The sequence below is a fragment of the Arvicola amphibius genome, chromosome 1, assembly GCF_903992535.2.
Source record: "Arvicola amphibius chromosome 1, mArvAmp1.2, whole genome shotgun sequence".
In the NCBI taxonomy this organism is placed as follows: Eukaryota; Metazoa; Chordata; class Mammalia; order Rodentia; family Cricetidae; genus Arvicola; species Arvicola amphibius.
The window spans coordinates 17,653,352-17,669,778 of NC_052047.1; the positions used below are offsets into that span (position 1 = coordinate 17,653,352).

General features: G+C 34.5%; 1 protein-coding gene across 2 annotated transcripts in view; it reads left to right on the forward strand.

The window, feature by feature from the left end:
* LOC119807696 (UDP-glucuronosyltransferase 2B17-like) overlaps positions 1–16,172 on the forward strand; it is a 42,362-nt gene extending 26,190 nt beyond the window's left edge. Inside the window, exons 1-6 of one of the 2 annotated variants that reach the window (XM_038319796.1) lie at positions 1,084–1,875; positions 3,327–3,475; positions 4,835–4,966; positions 8,343–8,430; positions 8,905–9,124; positions 15,712–16,172. In XM_038319796.1, the coding sequence (XP_038175724.1) occupies positions 1,152–1,875; positions 3,327–3,475; positions 4,835–4,966; positions 8,343–8,430; positions 8,905–9,124; positions 15,712–15,991 (1,593 nt within the window). In that variant the 5' untranslated portion in view covers positions 1,084–1,151 and the 3' untranslated portion in view covers positions 15,992–16,172. Of the gene's footprint in view, positions 1–1,083; positions 1,876–3,326; positions 3,476–4,834; positions 4,967–8,342; positions 8,431–8,904; positions 9,125–15,711 lie in introns of those variants that run through there. The other variant, XM_038319802.1, reaches the window with a different exon arrangement.
* The last annotated feature ends 255 nt before the right edge of the window (positions 16,173–16,427 follow it).

The window sequence follows — 16,427 nt, forward strand, 5'->3', positions numbered from 1 at the left end:
CAATTTCTTTCATCCAGTATATGCTCTATGTGTTCAATTGAAAACCCCTTCTCATTGTTCCAGCGTCATCACAGACCACCTTTGTCATTCATCCATCACTCAACTAATTCTCCTGTAAACCCTAGCATCACCTTTAAAAGAAAACAAAAGGTACAGCTCTCTCAGTTACACTACTTAGAACTTGAATGATTCTTTCCGTGAGTCTTTAAAACAATTTAAATAATTCAGTATAATTTTCAATGTTAAAAATACCCTGACCCTTTGATAACTTGATTACAGATTTTTACTTATATATAAGAACTCTAATTAGTATATTTTCTGATGTTCTTGTGATTCTAGGTCATCCAAAATCTAAAGTCACATGTCAGTTTTCAGAATCGGCATGTGCAATCTTACAGAAATTGATGACCTCTGGAATGGTGGTCACAGTGTTTCCTTGAGAGGAAGAAATGTAGATACATGTACTCATCTACTTTTTAGAGCCTTTGTGGACTAGATTCTGATAACAAGTTATTCAACTACTTCTTGGGCTTATGAAAGACCAGTGGACAGGTAAGATGAACCAACTGACAGCTTATCAGATATCACTCAGATTATTCTAACAACTCAAATGCTAGTGTTCTATTTCCCTAGGGACATGTGTAGGCGCAGGCTCTTGTCTATTTCTCCCAGGGCTCTGGTCAATAGGGTTTGTTATGTGCATTACCAAGCTATATAAGAAATTAGACATATGTGAATATGTTCATCAAATTCTTATGAAAATTTCTTTAAAATGATATCAATAAAATACGTATAAGGTGTACAATTAATGCATCTTGGGTTCTGTGTTGAGAAGAAATTTCTGACTAACCTCTAATTAACCCATGTTCTTGCTACTATTCAAATACCGTAGAAACAGAACAGTTATGCAAACAGGTCATGGACTCTTGAATTTGCTTCATTACAAAACATTTGTCATTAAACACTAACATGCAAATACGAATAATCAATATTTGCTTTGACTATCTCCATTAGATCAGAAGTTCAATATGATCATTTAGTGCATTTGCCTTGATCAACTCCAGTTATATTTTAACTCAAGGCTTTTTCTTCTTAGAAGGATAAGAGAGGACACAGGGGACACACTGAACAGAAGCCTTTGATGTCCCAGGATGACTGTGAAGTGGATGTCTGTTCTGCTGCTCCTGCAAATTGGCTGTTACTTGAGATCTGGGAACTGTGGGAAGGTATTGGTATGGCCAATGGAATACAGTCACTGGATGAATCTAAAGATAATACTGGATGAACTTGTACAGAGGGGTCATGAAGTGACAGTTCTGAGACCTTCAGCTTCTATCTTCCTTGATCCCCAAAAGTCACCTGGTCTGAAGTTTCAGAGTTTTCCTACATCTATCAGTAAAGATGATCTGGATAAGGTTTTCATAAAGCTTGTGGATGTGTGGACTAATGAGATACCAAGAGAGTTGTGTTTATCATTCTCTCCTTTGCTACAAAACATATTTGAAGAATATTCTAATAGCTATCTAAGGCTTTGCAAAGACACAGTTTCAAACAAACAACTGATGTCAAAACTACAGAGATCCAAGTTTGATGTCCTTTTCTCGGATGCCATTGCTCCCTGTGGGGAGTTGATAGCTGAACTTCTCCAGATCCCTTTTCTGTACAGTCTTCGCTTCTCTCCTGGCTACACAATGGAAAAGTACAGTGGAAGATTTCTAGTCCCTCCCTCTTATGTACCTGTAATTTTGTCGGGACTAGGTGGTCAAATGACTTTCATGGAGAGGGTAAAAAATATGATGTGTATGCTTTATTTTGATTTTTGGATGCAGACATTTAATGAGAAGAAATGGAGTCAGTTTTACAGTGAAACATTGGGTAAGTTATGTTTCTCCTCAGTAGCTCCATGATCTAAATTTCACAAGTGTTTAAATCTATACTCATATCCATGAAGTGCAAACTGAAGTTGCCTTTTATAGGTGATCAAATGTAAAATGATGTTAGCTACCAAACTCACTGTAAAAGCTCATTTTATTGATGAAAGAGAGGCAGATACCTGACCTGATAGAGGACATTCTGCTGAGTTACACAGATGCAAAGAGAAGCAAGTAGACTTTTCTTAAGTGGTTCTTACTCATTTTGCTGTAATTTTTCATCTGTTTTAATAAGTTACTAGCTAGTCAACCAAATCATAATTAATGTATATTAAGGAATGAAATATTTTACACTTTCAATATGTATATAACTATAACATTGAAGAAATTATTTTCTCTTGCATAGGCAACTATCTTTATTTAAAACTAAACTGTGGGGTCTGAAAATATAACCAAAAGGTTAGGAGATTTATTTTCTATTCATTTTGAGTACCTGAGTTCTGTTCCTAGCTGCACCCAGGTCCAGTGTCTCAAAATTGCCTGTAAGTTCTACTTCAGAAGACCTGCTGCCCTTTTATGGTATCTGCCGATTATTGAATAAATTTAGAATATATTCATGCAGACACACATATACATAAATAAAAAATATAAATTATAAAATATTTTCTCTGTATTTCCTAAAGAATTCCTTTACTCTTGAAAGATACTATGTTAGTTCACAGACTTAAATGTGGAACTTTGGTTTCTAACAACACCATACTTTTTTATTCTGTACTTTCCTAACATCCATTGTTTAAACACTATGGAAGCATGAATACACACATAAAAGGTCTGTATTTTTTGAAGTCCTGTTTTTTTTCCCTCTTAAAAAATATTTCATAGATAAGACTGGCCAAAATTTCTATTCTCATAATTTCTGAATATATTGTGATTGTTTTTGTAAGATAAGCACTATTAAATTTCTTAATATGAAACAAAGGTATAAACACCAACCAAGAAATTTAGCTATTCATAAACTTTACAGCTCCTTTAGCAAAACAAGGAAGAAGGAATGTCTACAAACTACAAGGACCCTGGGGAAGTCTGGCAATGGACTTTTGGTCCTGCAATGTGTATTTATATTCTCACTGTTCTTTTTAAAGGTATAGAGAGGAGTAAAATGTGTGCTCTTTAATAGTGGCTAAGGGGTATTACAATAACTATTTCAAGCTAATGTAGAAATATTAGTTAATTTTTACAATTTGCTTTTTAAAAAAAAGCCCAAACTGACATTTATATATATTATGTGAGCAACAAATTATTACACTGCAAATTATGTTGCATATCAATAAACACTGATTTTTAAATACATATGTTCGATATGAAACATATATTCTTCCATCATTTAAGGACATTTTATATTCAATGACAATCATTCAACTTTTCTCCTTCTCACTTGCTCATTTCTTTTTCTAGGAAGGCCCACTACCTTAACTGAGACAATAGGCAAAGCAGAAATGTGGCTCATTAGATCCTACTGGGATTTGGAATTTCCTCGCCCAACCTTACCAAATGTTGACTATGTTGGAGGTCTCCACTGCAAACCTGCTAAACCCTTGCCAAAGGTAAATACATTCTTTAGATATCTTTTTTATTTGATTTCCTTTCTGGTGAACATGATTCTACAGTTTTCATTAGAGTTTCTACCAGGGATAGAGATATATAGGAAGTTGACTTAAGCATCCTACTAAGTAGGAGGTGAATAAACTCAGGAAAGAATATGATAGACCTAGGAAATATTCCTATCAGTGAATTAAATTAGGTCAGCTAGGGTACTTATGTGGTTAGCAATTGGGTAAAGTCCTTTCCAAGCAATATGAGGATATTTGTTTGAATTATGACACCCAGGTAAAAAGTTGGGTGTCCCAGCACAGTGTAATAATATTAGCACTGAGGCTGCAGAAACAGGTTGATACTGGGAGCGTGCTGGCCAGCAGTCTGTTAAAAAATAGTAGGATTTGCGTTAAATGTAAGACAGTCTCAAAACCTATGTTGAAAATTAGTAGAGGAAGATATCAGATTTTAACTTTTGGCATCTATGTGCTAAACAAAGCCAAGGAATCTCCCGAGCAACCCCGATACACACACATACATACCCACACATATAATCACACATACGGGCAGAGATACATAAACACACATACAAAGCATGCACACATGTACACACATGTATACACAAACACACATGTGAAAACAAGCACACACATAAACACATGACAAAAACAGAGAAATTAAGTCAGTTAAACTCATCAATCAAAAACTGCTCATGACCAAAAGTTATGATTAATATATATCCTAAGGAATTGTTTGATATCCAAGCAAACCTAATAGACATAGTTCTCTCCAACCAGTAAATTTTGGATATTAGCTTTGAAAATAGCCTATTCATACACAATTCAGAATTATTATATACGATATGTTTATCATGCAGTTATGAATGTTTCACAAAGATTCAAAACATTTTATTAATCATAGTAGGAAGCTTTTGATAATTACCACAGTGTACATATTATGACATAAATATTATTTCATCAAGCAATAGTTAATAATATTAAATCAGCCTTTATAGGAGAAAAAGAAAATAGCAAGCGAAAAAATAACAAGCATTTGTGTAAGCAGAAACTTTGTACATAAAGCGACAATTTTTGAATGCTTATAGAATATACTTACACTCCTGAGTTTTAATTTTGCCAGAGGAAAATATTTAGAATATCACTTGGACAATGTATGAGAATAGTTTGTATGGATGACTGCGAAGTTCAAAATCTTTGATATTATCATATTGGTCTTCTGTATGTTTTAACACCACGATACTAAATATTCTTATAAACACTTCAATTTTTATTCTCTTATTTCTTTCATAAATGTTTCATAAGTGATTATTATACAACTGTATTTTGTCATTAAGCAAATTCTCTTTACAGGAAATAGAAGACTTTGTCCAGACGTCTGGTGAGCATGGTATTGTGGTGTTTTCTCTGGGGTCAATGGTCAGCAACATGTCAGAAGACAAAGCCAATGCAATTGCATGGGCCCTTGCCCAGATTCCACAAAAGGTGAGGGAAGCATTCCATGGGAGGTGACTATACTAAGTCTGTGAACATTCTTGAAAGGTCTGATTACAGAAATGATGGCATGAAAGGTAAAGTTTTAAGGAAGCTTTAATTTCCCCTAGTCAAACAGATTTTAGAAATTTATATTCACAACACATGCTTCAATACTGCAGAAGGTGTTCTTGACTGAGAGTGACTTGGACATAAACACAGTGATCAATGTGGGAACATTATGAAATGTTGGCATGATGGTGACATTGCTATCAAGAGTATGTAGAAATAGACTAATTCTTCAAAGTCACTTGTTCTATTTGTTGATTACTTAACGTCACTGCATGCATTAGATTTTCAGGGGGTGAGTTATTCTTTATTTAGTATTTCTACCAGAATAACAGTAAGCAGGTGTTGAAAAAGTTTGAAATTCAGCATGACTCTGCATCCTGATTTTGATGTAGGCCTTTTCAGTGCTCAGTTGAAAAGGAAATTTAAAGGAGGGATGCCTAGGCTCACCAACTGTCAATCAAAGTACATTTTTGGCTAATTGAAAGAAAATGCAATAAAAGAAAAAAATCTATTTTTTGGTTGGTCTGCCAGTATTTGTAGGAGAAATATCCAAAGAAAAGATAGAAACGGGTGCTTCCCTCACAGTGATGTCTGCATCATAAAAGATGAAACTCGCGACTCTGCTCTTAATCAGTCAGAGTGAAAGTCCTAACACACAAGGAAGAAATAGGGAGCTTGTGTCTATGACACTACACAATATACAAATTTAGGTTTACCCTAGTCCTACTGCTAGAACTTTTTAAGGGCTTTCTCTGCAAATCATACTTGCCACTGAAGAAGTTTGAAAGGGCTAAGAACTGTTTTAGCAAAATATATGGAAATCATACAGCAACCATTGTGCATTATTGTTCCAACCAAAAAGATTCATAACTACATGGAGCAGTAGATCCACAGAAAGCACAAGCCTTCTTAAAATCTTTCATTTTATCCATGTTTAACCCATGCTAAACATTTTTATTTTGTTGAGATTTCACACAAAGCTGAGCTCATGAGGCCAGGGAGGAATTGGTAAATTAATTCCTTTTCCTATCATGCCCTAGCTTGCCTAGGTTGTAAACTTAAGCTTTTTCATGGCTCTCTGAAATTCTTGTCATAAGTAAAAGGGATGCAAGATTAGGTTGATTATCAGGTTCCTTACCCCATGCTTCAGGAGTGCCTTTAGGCACTACAGGAAACATTTTTAAAGGAGACTCCAAAAATTGAGCTGAGGGAGCCATCACCTGCTTAGTTTACAGTGGCACTGTATTTACTTTGATTTTACCTCCACTGGGAAATTTTCCTTCTTCACTAATTTTAAGATGTTCTCATCCAGTTTATATTCATGCAAGGAATTACTCATTTCTTCCTTATGATCAATAACCTCCTTATCTTTCTTTATTATTTGAATTTATAATAGTTCAAATCAATGCCTAAGTCACCCCAAATTTAATGGGAATCTCTTCCCCTTATTTATATGCCTTTCCAATATTCATTCAGATCCTTCTTCATCTAAAGCACCTTCTCTTGGAAACTTGAAGTTATAATCATAAGGGATAGTGAACTCTATTCAGAGAATCAGAAAATGTATAATCTAAGGGTTTAGAAAAGTCATATGTGTAAAAATCACATGAGTTGAAGTTGTATATGATCAGTATGACAAGCCATGTGTGACAAAACAAAAGTTTTTCCATAGAGACTTACTTAGGTTTTCACTGCTATGAAGAGACATCATGATCATGGCATCTGTAATAAAAAATACACTTACATGTTGTAGCTCATTTAACCATTATCATCATGAAGGTAAGTATAGTACCATGCAGGCAAACATGGAGCTGAACCTGAACATGTTACATCTTGCAGGGAAAAGGAGTCCCAGGTTTGAATTTAACAAAGATAAGCCTGAGGAAATGCCTTCCTCACAGGCTCTAAAACCTTTCTTGTATAGTATTGACACAATAGGGAATTATGTCATGCCTTGAAAATAATACATTACAGATATCAGAGTTAAGCTTCCTGTGATTGAATGAAGGCAGAGAAAAACCAAAATGTACCTTATTATCAGAATGAGTATGTATATTATAAAAGCAAGCTTTTAAATGCTAAACTATTAAAGGCCAATCTTTAACAATAACTGTCTCTAGGTAAACCAGACTGTAAAAGTACCATTGGCCACATGGTGGCAATAACATTTCATAAGTCATTCAATCATGTCTATTTGCCTGATTATTTTTAAATTATAAAACCAGGAAAATTTCAGGGAGAAAAAGAGGTCTCTATGTGCTTATTCTACACTGTTCTCTGTCAACCTTGTAAAGAGCTCATATCTTTTCTTTAGAAACATACCATACATGGTCACTAGATTTTGTATAATTTTGACTCTTATGAAAAATCCAAGTCATGTTTATATTCTTGTCCACATGGGAATATAGGTTCCAGAATCCCTTGTAATTCTTCCTAGTCCTTTCATTTTCAATAACTCAATATTTTCATTAGCAATTCTGATTGTGAAGTCCACTGAAAGTCACACTGATATAAACTTGAGGCAAAGAGATCTCAAAGCCCACTGCACAGTGACATACTTCCTCCAGCAAGGCCACACCTCCTGATATTGCCACTCCCTTTTCTAACAATCCACAACAGAAATGCATAAAGGGAAGTTTAAATTTTATCTGGATGACAATAGCAAGCAGTAGCGGTTAACCTAAAATAGATCCACTCTATCTGTTATACCTGGAAGGAGGGTAAAACACACTTACCCCCCCCCCAAATAAATCTAGCATTTTAAAGAAATTGAGGTCACAAGACTCTTGTTTTCTTTTCTTAGAGTGCTCTCTCAAGCACTCAGAATTCTGCTCATGTGACTCCATTACATCACCATGGGAGTGTATTAAATATTTTCATGCATCATTAGCTATCTCATTTGTATAAACATCTCTGCTTAGAAAAATGATGATTATGTTTAACCTGCCTGAAAGTAAAAATAAGCACAGACTCTGCTGGCACAATCTTCTCAATCTCCATAGAGTTCTCAATATTTACCCTTTCTGATGCCTTCATCCATTTTTATGGGAGGTATTTCCCTATGTTATATTTAAACATAAAAAGATCTATTTTTACAATTTCTGTTTTTGTATCATTTCTCCCTTTTCATTATTCCTTCAAACCCTCTCATATCCATTCTCCTTGCTCTTTTTCAAATTCATAGCATCATTTTTATGAATGCTGTTACATACATATATGCAGATTATATATATATTTATATTACTAAATATAATTTATTTAGTCTATAAAATGATAAATTTGGCTCCAGCAATAAAGATGTTCTAATCTTTAACAGGTTCTTTGGAGATTTGAGGGCAAAACACCAGACACCTTAGGATCCAATACCAGAGTTTACAAATGGCTCCCGCAAAATGACCTTCTAGGTAAGACTCTCAAAACAAACCTATCAAAGTTGACCTCAAAATCCTTTATATGACACTTAGTGAATGTATTATTTATTTAGGATAACAAGTTCTTGTATGCAGTTGGTCTCTTTTAATACTCATTTTCTCTTAGCTACCATGTACCCATGTGTTCAACTGGAAATTAGAATTTCATAGTTTAACTCTCAAGTCCAAAGCAATTCTGTAAAATATCTCTCTGTAAATTTAGTTTCTTCTCACTCTGAAAGAAGAAAATATTTCACCAAGATTATGAGTATTAGAATCTTCACATAGGGTTACTTGGGATGAAACGTGAGGGGAGACGGAAGTTGTGTGATAAACTAAATTAATAAATCGAATTAAGTAAAATTAATCTTCATGTAGAAAATCTCTTTTCAGTTCCTGATAGTGCACATTCCTCATTTCATATCTAAGATTGCTAATAAATGTCAACATGAATTCATCTTATTCTAGGTCATCCAAAAACCAAAGCCTTTGTAACTCATGGTGGAGCCAATGGAATCTATGAGGCGATCCATTTTGGAATCCCTATGATTGGCATTCCTTTGTTTGGAGAGCAGCATGATAACATTGCCTACATAGTGGCCAAAGGAGCAGCTGTTTCATTAGATTTCAGAACAATGAAAAGGGCAGATTTGCTCAATGCACTGGAGGCCGTAATAGATAATCCTTTGTGAGTATACCTTTTGAAATGTATATATGTTGGTATTTGTTTATCATTAATTATGATTCTCACTGATGGCCAAAGGAGCAAGAATTATCCTGAAGGCAAAAATAATGGAAGGTACAGAGACAAATTAGGGTATGATTCAGTGTCATAGGTTTTTTTTCCCTCTTTTTGTTATTAATTTTTATTTCCATGTTGTGTTTTATATTTCTTTTCTACGTAAATCATACTTGTCCTCAATGTGTAATCCTTCTACTTAATCATCCAAACAGCTTGTCCAACAGGCATATGCCACCAGCTCTGGACAATTTTTATTTTCAATTCTTTTTGTAAAGTAATTGGTTAGAGTTTAAAGGCTAGTATAAAACTTAAATAGTCAATAAGTGAAGTGAAATAAATTATTGGATGGGAGAGCCATTTATTTGTTCCTTGCCACCCAGACCCGAAATAATCAAACAGAAACTATATTAATTAAAACATTGCTTGGCACATTATCTCTAGCTTTTTATTGGATAACTCTTACATCTTAATTTAATCCATTTCTGTTAATCTGAATATCACAACATGGCAGTGGCTTATAGGCAAAGTTTCAGCACAGCACATGTGTCTCCAGAGTAAGCTCCATGGCATTTCTCTGACTCCACATTCTTCCTCCCAAGCTGTAGGCCAAACCAGTTCTTTATTCATTAACCAATAAAAGCAACACACAGACAGAAGGACCTCCAACAACATTTTCCCTTTTCTGTTTAAATAAAAAGGAATGCTTTAACATAGTAAAATTACATTTAATAAAACAGTTATTAAGCAAGAATTATACTAGTGTAGGAGGTCTTCTGTTTATAAGTTGCTTTCATTGGTTAACCAATAAAGAAACTACTTGTCCTGAAAGGACAGATCTTAGGTAGGCAGAGAAGACAGAAGGGCAACGTGGCAGACATCATGGATCTCCTGTCTGAGATCGATGCCTGTTAGAATCTTCCCAGTAAGCCACAGTCACGTGGCAACACACAGATTAATAGAAATTGGTTAAATTAAGCTATAAGAATTAGCCAATAAGAAATTAGAGCTAAGGGGCCAAGCAGTAATTTGATGAATACAGTGTCCATGTGATTGTTTCAAGTATTAGCTAGTTGTGTGGTTGAGACAGAACAAAGTTATCTGGTCTCCCACCTTTCCCCCTTTTCTGTTTAAACAAAAAGAAAGGCTTTGACGTAGTAAAATTACGTTCAATAAAACAGTTTTCAAGCAAGAATTATAGCTCCAACTTTTATATTTAATTTATCTTTATATTAAGGAAAACTATAAGTATAAATTCTTTAACTCCATCAAAGACTCCAGAAGGATATGACATTGTCTAAGTAAAAAGGAGGTACAATGTAATTTCTTTTGTATTGTTGGGGCATCTTTGGCTTACAGGCCCATAGTACCCAGCATACTTTTCATGAAGCAGGAAATCTTAAAGATACTTCTGCCTATATTGTAAGTTTGCCAGTAACATTCTTCTGTGTCCTGCAGAATGTCTGGCTGAATCTTTAATGTAGCAGCAACCCCAAAGAATCATCTCACCTGTAGGCAAGTTCAGCAGTCATTTCTCTGCAGGTCCTGTATGTCCGTTTATGTGGCCACGCAAGAGCAGTTTCTTGCCCAATTAGCTAACAAACTTTATAAGCAGCCACTTTGATGCCCATCTTCTTCTTGAAGTAGCTAGTGCTGCCTGGTGCAGATGTGTCTCATTGTCATGAAAAGTCCTAATTTCTTAAAACATTTAAATGTCATATTCTGAAGATCTCTGAAAGATTTTTAAGAATACCTAAATTAAATATCTCTCTATATATCTAGAAAACATAACATGACTAAAAGATTGACTATTATAGCTGACCATTAACCTATATTTCATACTTATAAATTACATTATTAAATGAACAAGACAATCACAATACCTTAATCAAGAGCAGAAATATACATACAATAAGATTGACCTTAGATTTGCATCAATAAACCAAGATCCATACAAATCCAAATCTCTACAGCATATCCCCCTTTAAATATAAAGACAAGTGTATAAATACTATTAGGAATTTGAGTGTAGTTTGTCTCCAAACTGCTTCCTGCTGTTTATTGGAAAAAGTAATTTTTGAGGGGTGTACAAGGCAACCTTTCAGGGTATCTGGTCCATCAACAACACCAATCTGGAAGCAATCCATAGGTTCTTAAACTCTGTGGAAACAAAAGAAGAGCCTCTTTTCCAAGGAAACACATCCTTAAACCCAAATTTAAAAATTGTGATATCTTTATAATATACATGCTGGTTTAGCTTAGCAGCCCATACAATGAAATGTATCTCTGTACTTAGCTGCTTTACAGTCAAAGAACTCAAAGAAAACACAATGGTATACATAATTCAGACTCTCTGTGAATTTTCCATTATCTTTACATGGCTTATTTTTCTTTACTCCTTTTATTCTATGACTGTCTATACTCTGTTTCTTAAATGTCTTTGTTTTTTATATGATTTCTTTTTTACAGCTCTCTATACACTTTTCTTTCTCTCTCCTACAGCTATGTCCATTTATCCAACACTGTGATCCATTTAGACGTCTTTTATTTCTGAATCTGTCCTATTTTGTATCTATAATTCTTTACTGTCCAGGAGTGCTACTTAAATTGCTCAGTGCTTCTTAAAACCTTATCAGTGCCATTACTATGTTATATATGGTACTACCTGTTTGCCTGTCCAGTCTAAAACTCAAGCTGCACAATTTCTTTGATATATATGGAACTTCCTTATGCTTGGCACAGTCCAGAATGGCAGAGCTGTTTGCTGCCTCTGAGAGCCATGCCCATATCCCAATTCTCAGGCACACAGCCAGTTCATGCAGCCATTAAGCAAGTTGCAGCAGTATAATCACAAACCCTATCCAAATATCCATCTCCCAAAAGAGCTAGGGGTAACACTGGCAGCAAGGCCAGGAAGCTGGCATTTCAAAATGGTCACAAGTGAATCAGAAAATCCTCTTGTAAGGGAGCTGCAACACACTGCCAGCAAACAGCAAGAAGCTGTGTTAAACTCTGTATTTTTGTGTATAGAATTCCTTTTCAAGCTTTCTCACATTTTACATTGATTTTAGTCCACCCTATTAACACCAATTTGTTGGAGGGGAGAGCCACTTGTAGGGTCCCAGGCATCTAGACCCAAAATAATCACACAGAAAGTGTATTAATTAAATCACTTCTTAGCCCATTAACTCTAGCTTCTTATTGGCTAACTCTTATTAATTTAACCCATTTCTATTGACCTATATCTTACCACGAGGTTATGACCTACCAACAAAGTTTCAGCACATCTATTTCCAGGGGCTTCATGATATCTCTCTGACTCTACCTTCCTTCTCCCATCATACAGCCTAGCTTTCCCTGCCTAATTATTTTTTCCCTGCCATAGGCCCAAAAGGTTTATATATTAACCAATAAAAGCAACACATAGACAGAAGGAACTCCCACACCATTTCCCTTTTTCTGGATACAGACATGCTAGAACATTGCTAGTAAGCCACTGCTACATGGTGATATAATGATTAAGAAAGAGGTTAAATTAATATGTAAGAGTTATCCAATAAGAGCTAAAGCTAATGGGACAAGTAGTGATTTAATTAATGCAGTTTCTGTGTGATTATTTCATGTCTAAGCTAGTTGGGTGACCAGGTACCAACAAGCATCCCTCCTTGCAACAATGAAATGTCAGAGGTGGTTCCAGATATAGTACACATAGAAGCCATAAAAAAATATTACCACAGAGGAATTAAATGTTATAAAAGAGATAGGTAACTTTTGTAGAAGTTGTAATACATCAAAATAGCATAGATATTAACATAAAAGTAAGTGTATGGTTAGATATTTAAATATGCAACCTGTCTTAGGATAAATTTAAATAATGAAAACTTATTACTACAAAACAAATTAACATGTTGACAATTATTTTTCTTTTATTAAAAATTCCATTTGGAAACTCTTTCCAAAAAGGGCTTTTTTAGAAAAAGAATATTTCTTTCCGACTTTTAACATTACTTCAGTGCCTTTAAAAATTTCATGTTGAGCTAGGACAAAAGTGAAATCTACCTCTTTTCATGTTAGCATGGCTACTGGTGTCATCCTTATTCAGATCTTATGGAAGAAGCTGCTTGTTTGTTCCCAGTCATTCAAACTCAAAATAACCAATCAGATTCTATATTAATTACAACACTGCTTTCCCTATTAGCTTATGCATATTTTTGCTAGCTCTTATATCTTAAATTAACCCATTTCTATTAATCTGTGTATCGCCATGTGGTTTTGGACTACCAGTAAAGGCCTGCTATTTATGTCCTCCAGGTGCTTCATGACTTCTCTCTAGCTCCACCTTCTTTCTCCCAGAATTCAGCTTAGTTGTACCTGCCTAGCTCTGTTCAGCCTTGCCTTGGGTCTAAGTCACTTATTTATTAACCAAACTTAGTCACAGAATACTGTGATAATACTATGTAATTATTTTTAATGTTTACACAAAAAGATCAACATCAAGTACTTAGTTAGGGACCTATTTGGTTGAAAACAACTATGGATGTCTTACTTATTCTGATTTTGCTAGGGTCCTATGTTTTTGAGAACGACTACAGATGTGATACTTATTCAGAATTCGTTAGAAACCTATATTGTTGAGAAAGATTATAGATGTCCTACTTATTCAAATTTTGTTAGGAACCTATGTTTTTGAGAATGACTATAGGTTTAATACTTATTCTGATTTTGTTAGGGAACTATGTTGTTAAAAAGACTATAGGTGTCATCATTATTCATACCTTGTTTAGGTACCCATATTGAGACTTCATGAGTGTAGTTTATCAAAGAAACAACATCACAGCACTTCCCTCTGGCTTTTAAAATCTTTCAATCCTCTCTACTTTTTTATACCACAAAAACTAGTTTTCAGGTAGGGCGACGTCAAGTCAGTTCCAGCTGAGAGGTCTCTGGTCTCTGCTTCTGAACTGAATGCTCATTCAGCAATAGAAACTTACCTTCTACCACTGGAGAATAAGCACCACCAATAGGCTCTATGTTTAGGGAGTTTCTTTGACAGACTTGGCCAGTATCTTAAAAAGAGGATTTCTCATATCTGGTATTGTTGTTTGTGTAAGGCTCTCTTTGATTCTTCGATTGAGCACTATCAGTACAGAAGAGGAAAACATCATTAAAATTATATATGTATATTTATACATAAAATTGTGCATGTTGTAGGAGAATTGAATATTTTATTAATAGTAAAATTTTTCATGGCTTTGATATCTTTATTAGTACTTTATTACTGTCTGCCTTTCTTTTGTATTAACCTTCCTCATCCTTTCCTAAGGAGTTTCCTCACTTCTCATTTCCTAATCAGATAAGTTACAAATTAAATTTTAAACAAATGTAACATGTATACTAAGGAATGATGATTATTTAATGAGAATAAATTCATAATTCTCTCATTTTGCCTTGTAAATAAAAAGACAGTAAGTTATTATTACAATTGCTACTTTTGCTGCAATAAACTGACATCAGAGTTTATGACTTGTCTTTATAACCTTTCTCCTTTATATGCTCATCAATAATTATTTCAGCATTAGAATCAAATACACCTTGTTTTTGATCTTTAGTGTGAAATTTTTATAACTCATACTTCTAAAATTACAATGATAACAGAAAACAAATATCAACATTAAGAGTAAAACTTAGGCTTGAAAGATGGCTCTGTGGATAAGGGAAGGTCTGCCCCAGCAGCAGACCAGAGTTCTGTTCCCAATACTTACATCAGTTGGTTGCAAACATCTGTAACTCTAACTCCAGCAGATTTCCTAAAAAAACACACACACACAAACACATACTCACACAGTTTACACACTTTAAACAAATACTCTCAGACACATATTTAAAAGTAATAGCAAAAATTTATTGTGATTATACTTTACAATGAGAATCATAAAATTAATAAAAAAATCCAATACAGTAACAGAGTAGAAAATTATTCTTCCTATTAATATTATCAAATATTTGATGACCTTAATTAGAAAAACATAAAATCAATGAGAAGTAGCTATTAGAGCTAATTAATAAGTACCAGGACACATTTGTAAATAAAATTACTAATCATTGATAGATGTACCATCAAAATCTCATTTCAATCTTTATCAAATTTACACAGATATGCACCACCATGAGGACTCAAGAGAAATTTGTCTTCTACTTTTACATCCTGAGAATAGTACACATTTTGCGCACAAAAATTACTAATAATTGCTTATGGATAACTGAAGCTTTATATGCTCCAATAATATTTCATTTTGATTTATTTTGTATCTAAGACTTAGCTGTCTCTAAACTCTACTTTAGGAATATTTGATCTTTATTATTTTTCTTTTTAAATGCTTAATATTGCATGCTCAAGGAACTCAGACATGTCTCTGAATATGAAACAAGATATATTTTTTACTATATGGTGTGATTAACTTTAATGTTTACACAAAAGTTTACACATGTGCATTTTCATTTCTTATGTAAGTCAGTGTCTGTTCTCCTTCTTTCAGCTATAAAAAGAATGCTATGTGGTTGTCGACCATTCATCATGACCAGCCCATGAAACCCCTGGACAGAGTCATCTTCTGGATTGAGTTTGTCATGCGCCACAAAGGGGCCAAGCACCTGAGGCCACTTGCACACAACCTCACCTGGTACCAGTACCACTCTCTGGATGTGATTGGATTCCTCCTGGCCTGTGTGGCAGCCATAGTTTTCCTTTCCATAAAATCCTTCTTATTCATTTATCGAAAGTTTGTAACGACGGGAAAGAAAATGAAGAGTGAGTAGAGAAGACACATGAACTACATTTCAGCATTGTTCTAGTTTATGAACGGCCTTCTGAACATTCACTGATTACTCTATCAAGGTATATCTTCATTAGAGAGGAAGGGAATGGAGAATAATGCAATTATATTAGAATCTCACAAAATAAAAGACATAATAAAAAATGCTGAGCAAATGATAAGGAGCAACCTAGTAAGCATATTTCCTCTATGGTATCCTGCCTTGAAACCCTTGGCTACATTTCCTCAGCAATGGATGATGGAGGAGTGTCTATGTGTTACTTTCATTTATTAATAAAGAAACTGCCTTGGCCCTTTAAGAGACAGAAAATTAGGTAGGCAGAGTAGACAGAACACAACTGTGGGAAAAATGAAGCAGAGTTGGGGAGATGCTTCAGGCAGTTGCCATATGCAGTCGCCATGCTTCTCCTCTCCAAGAT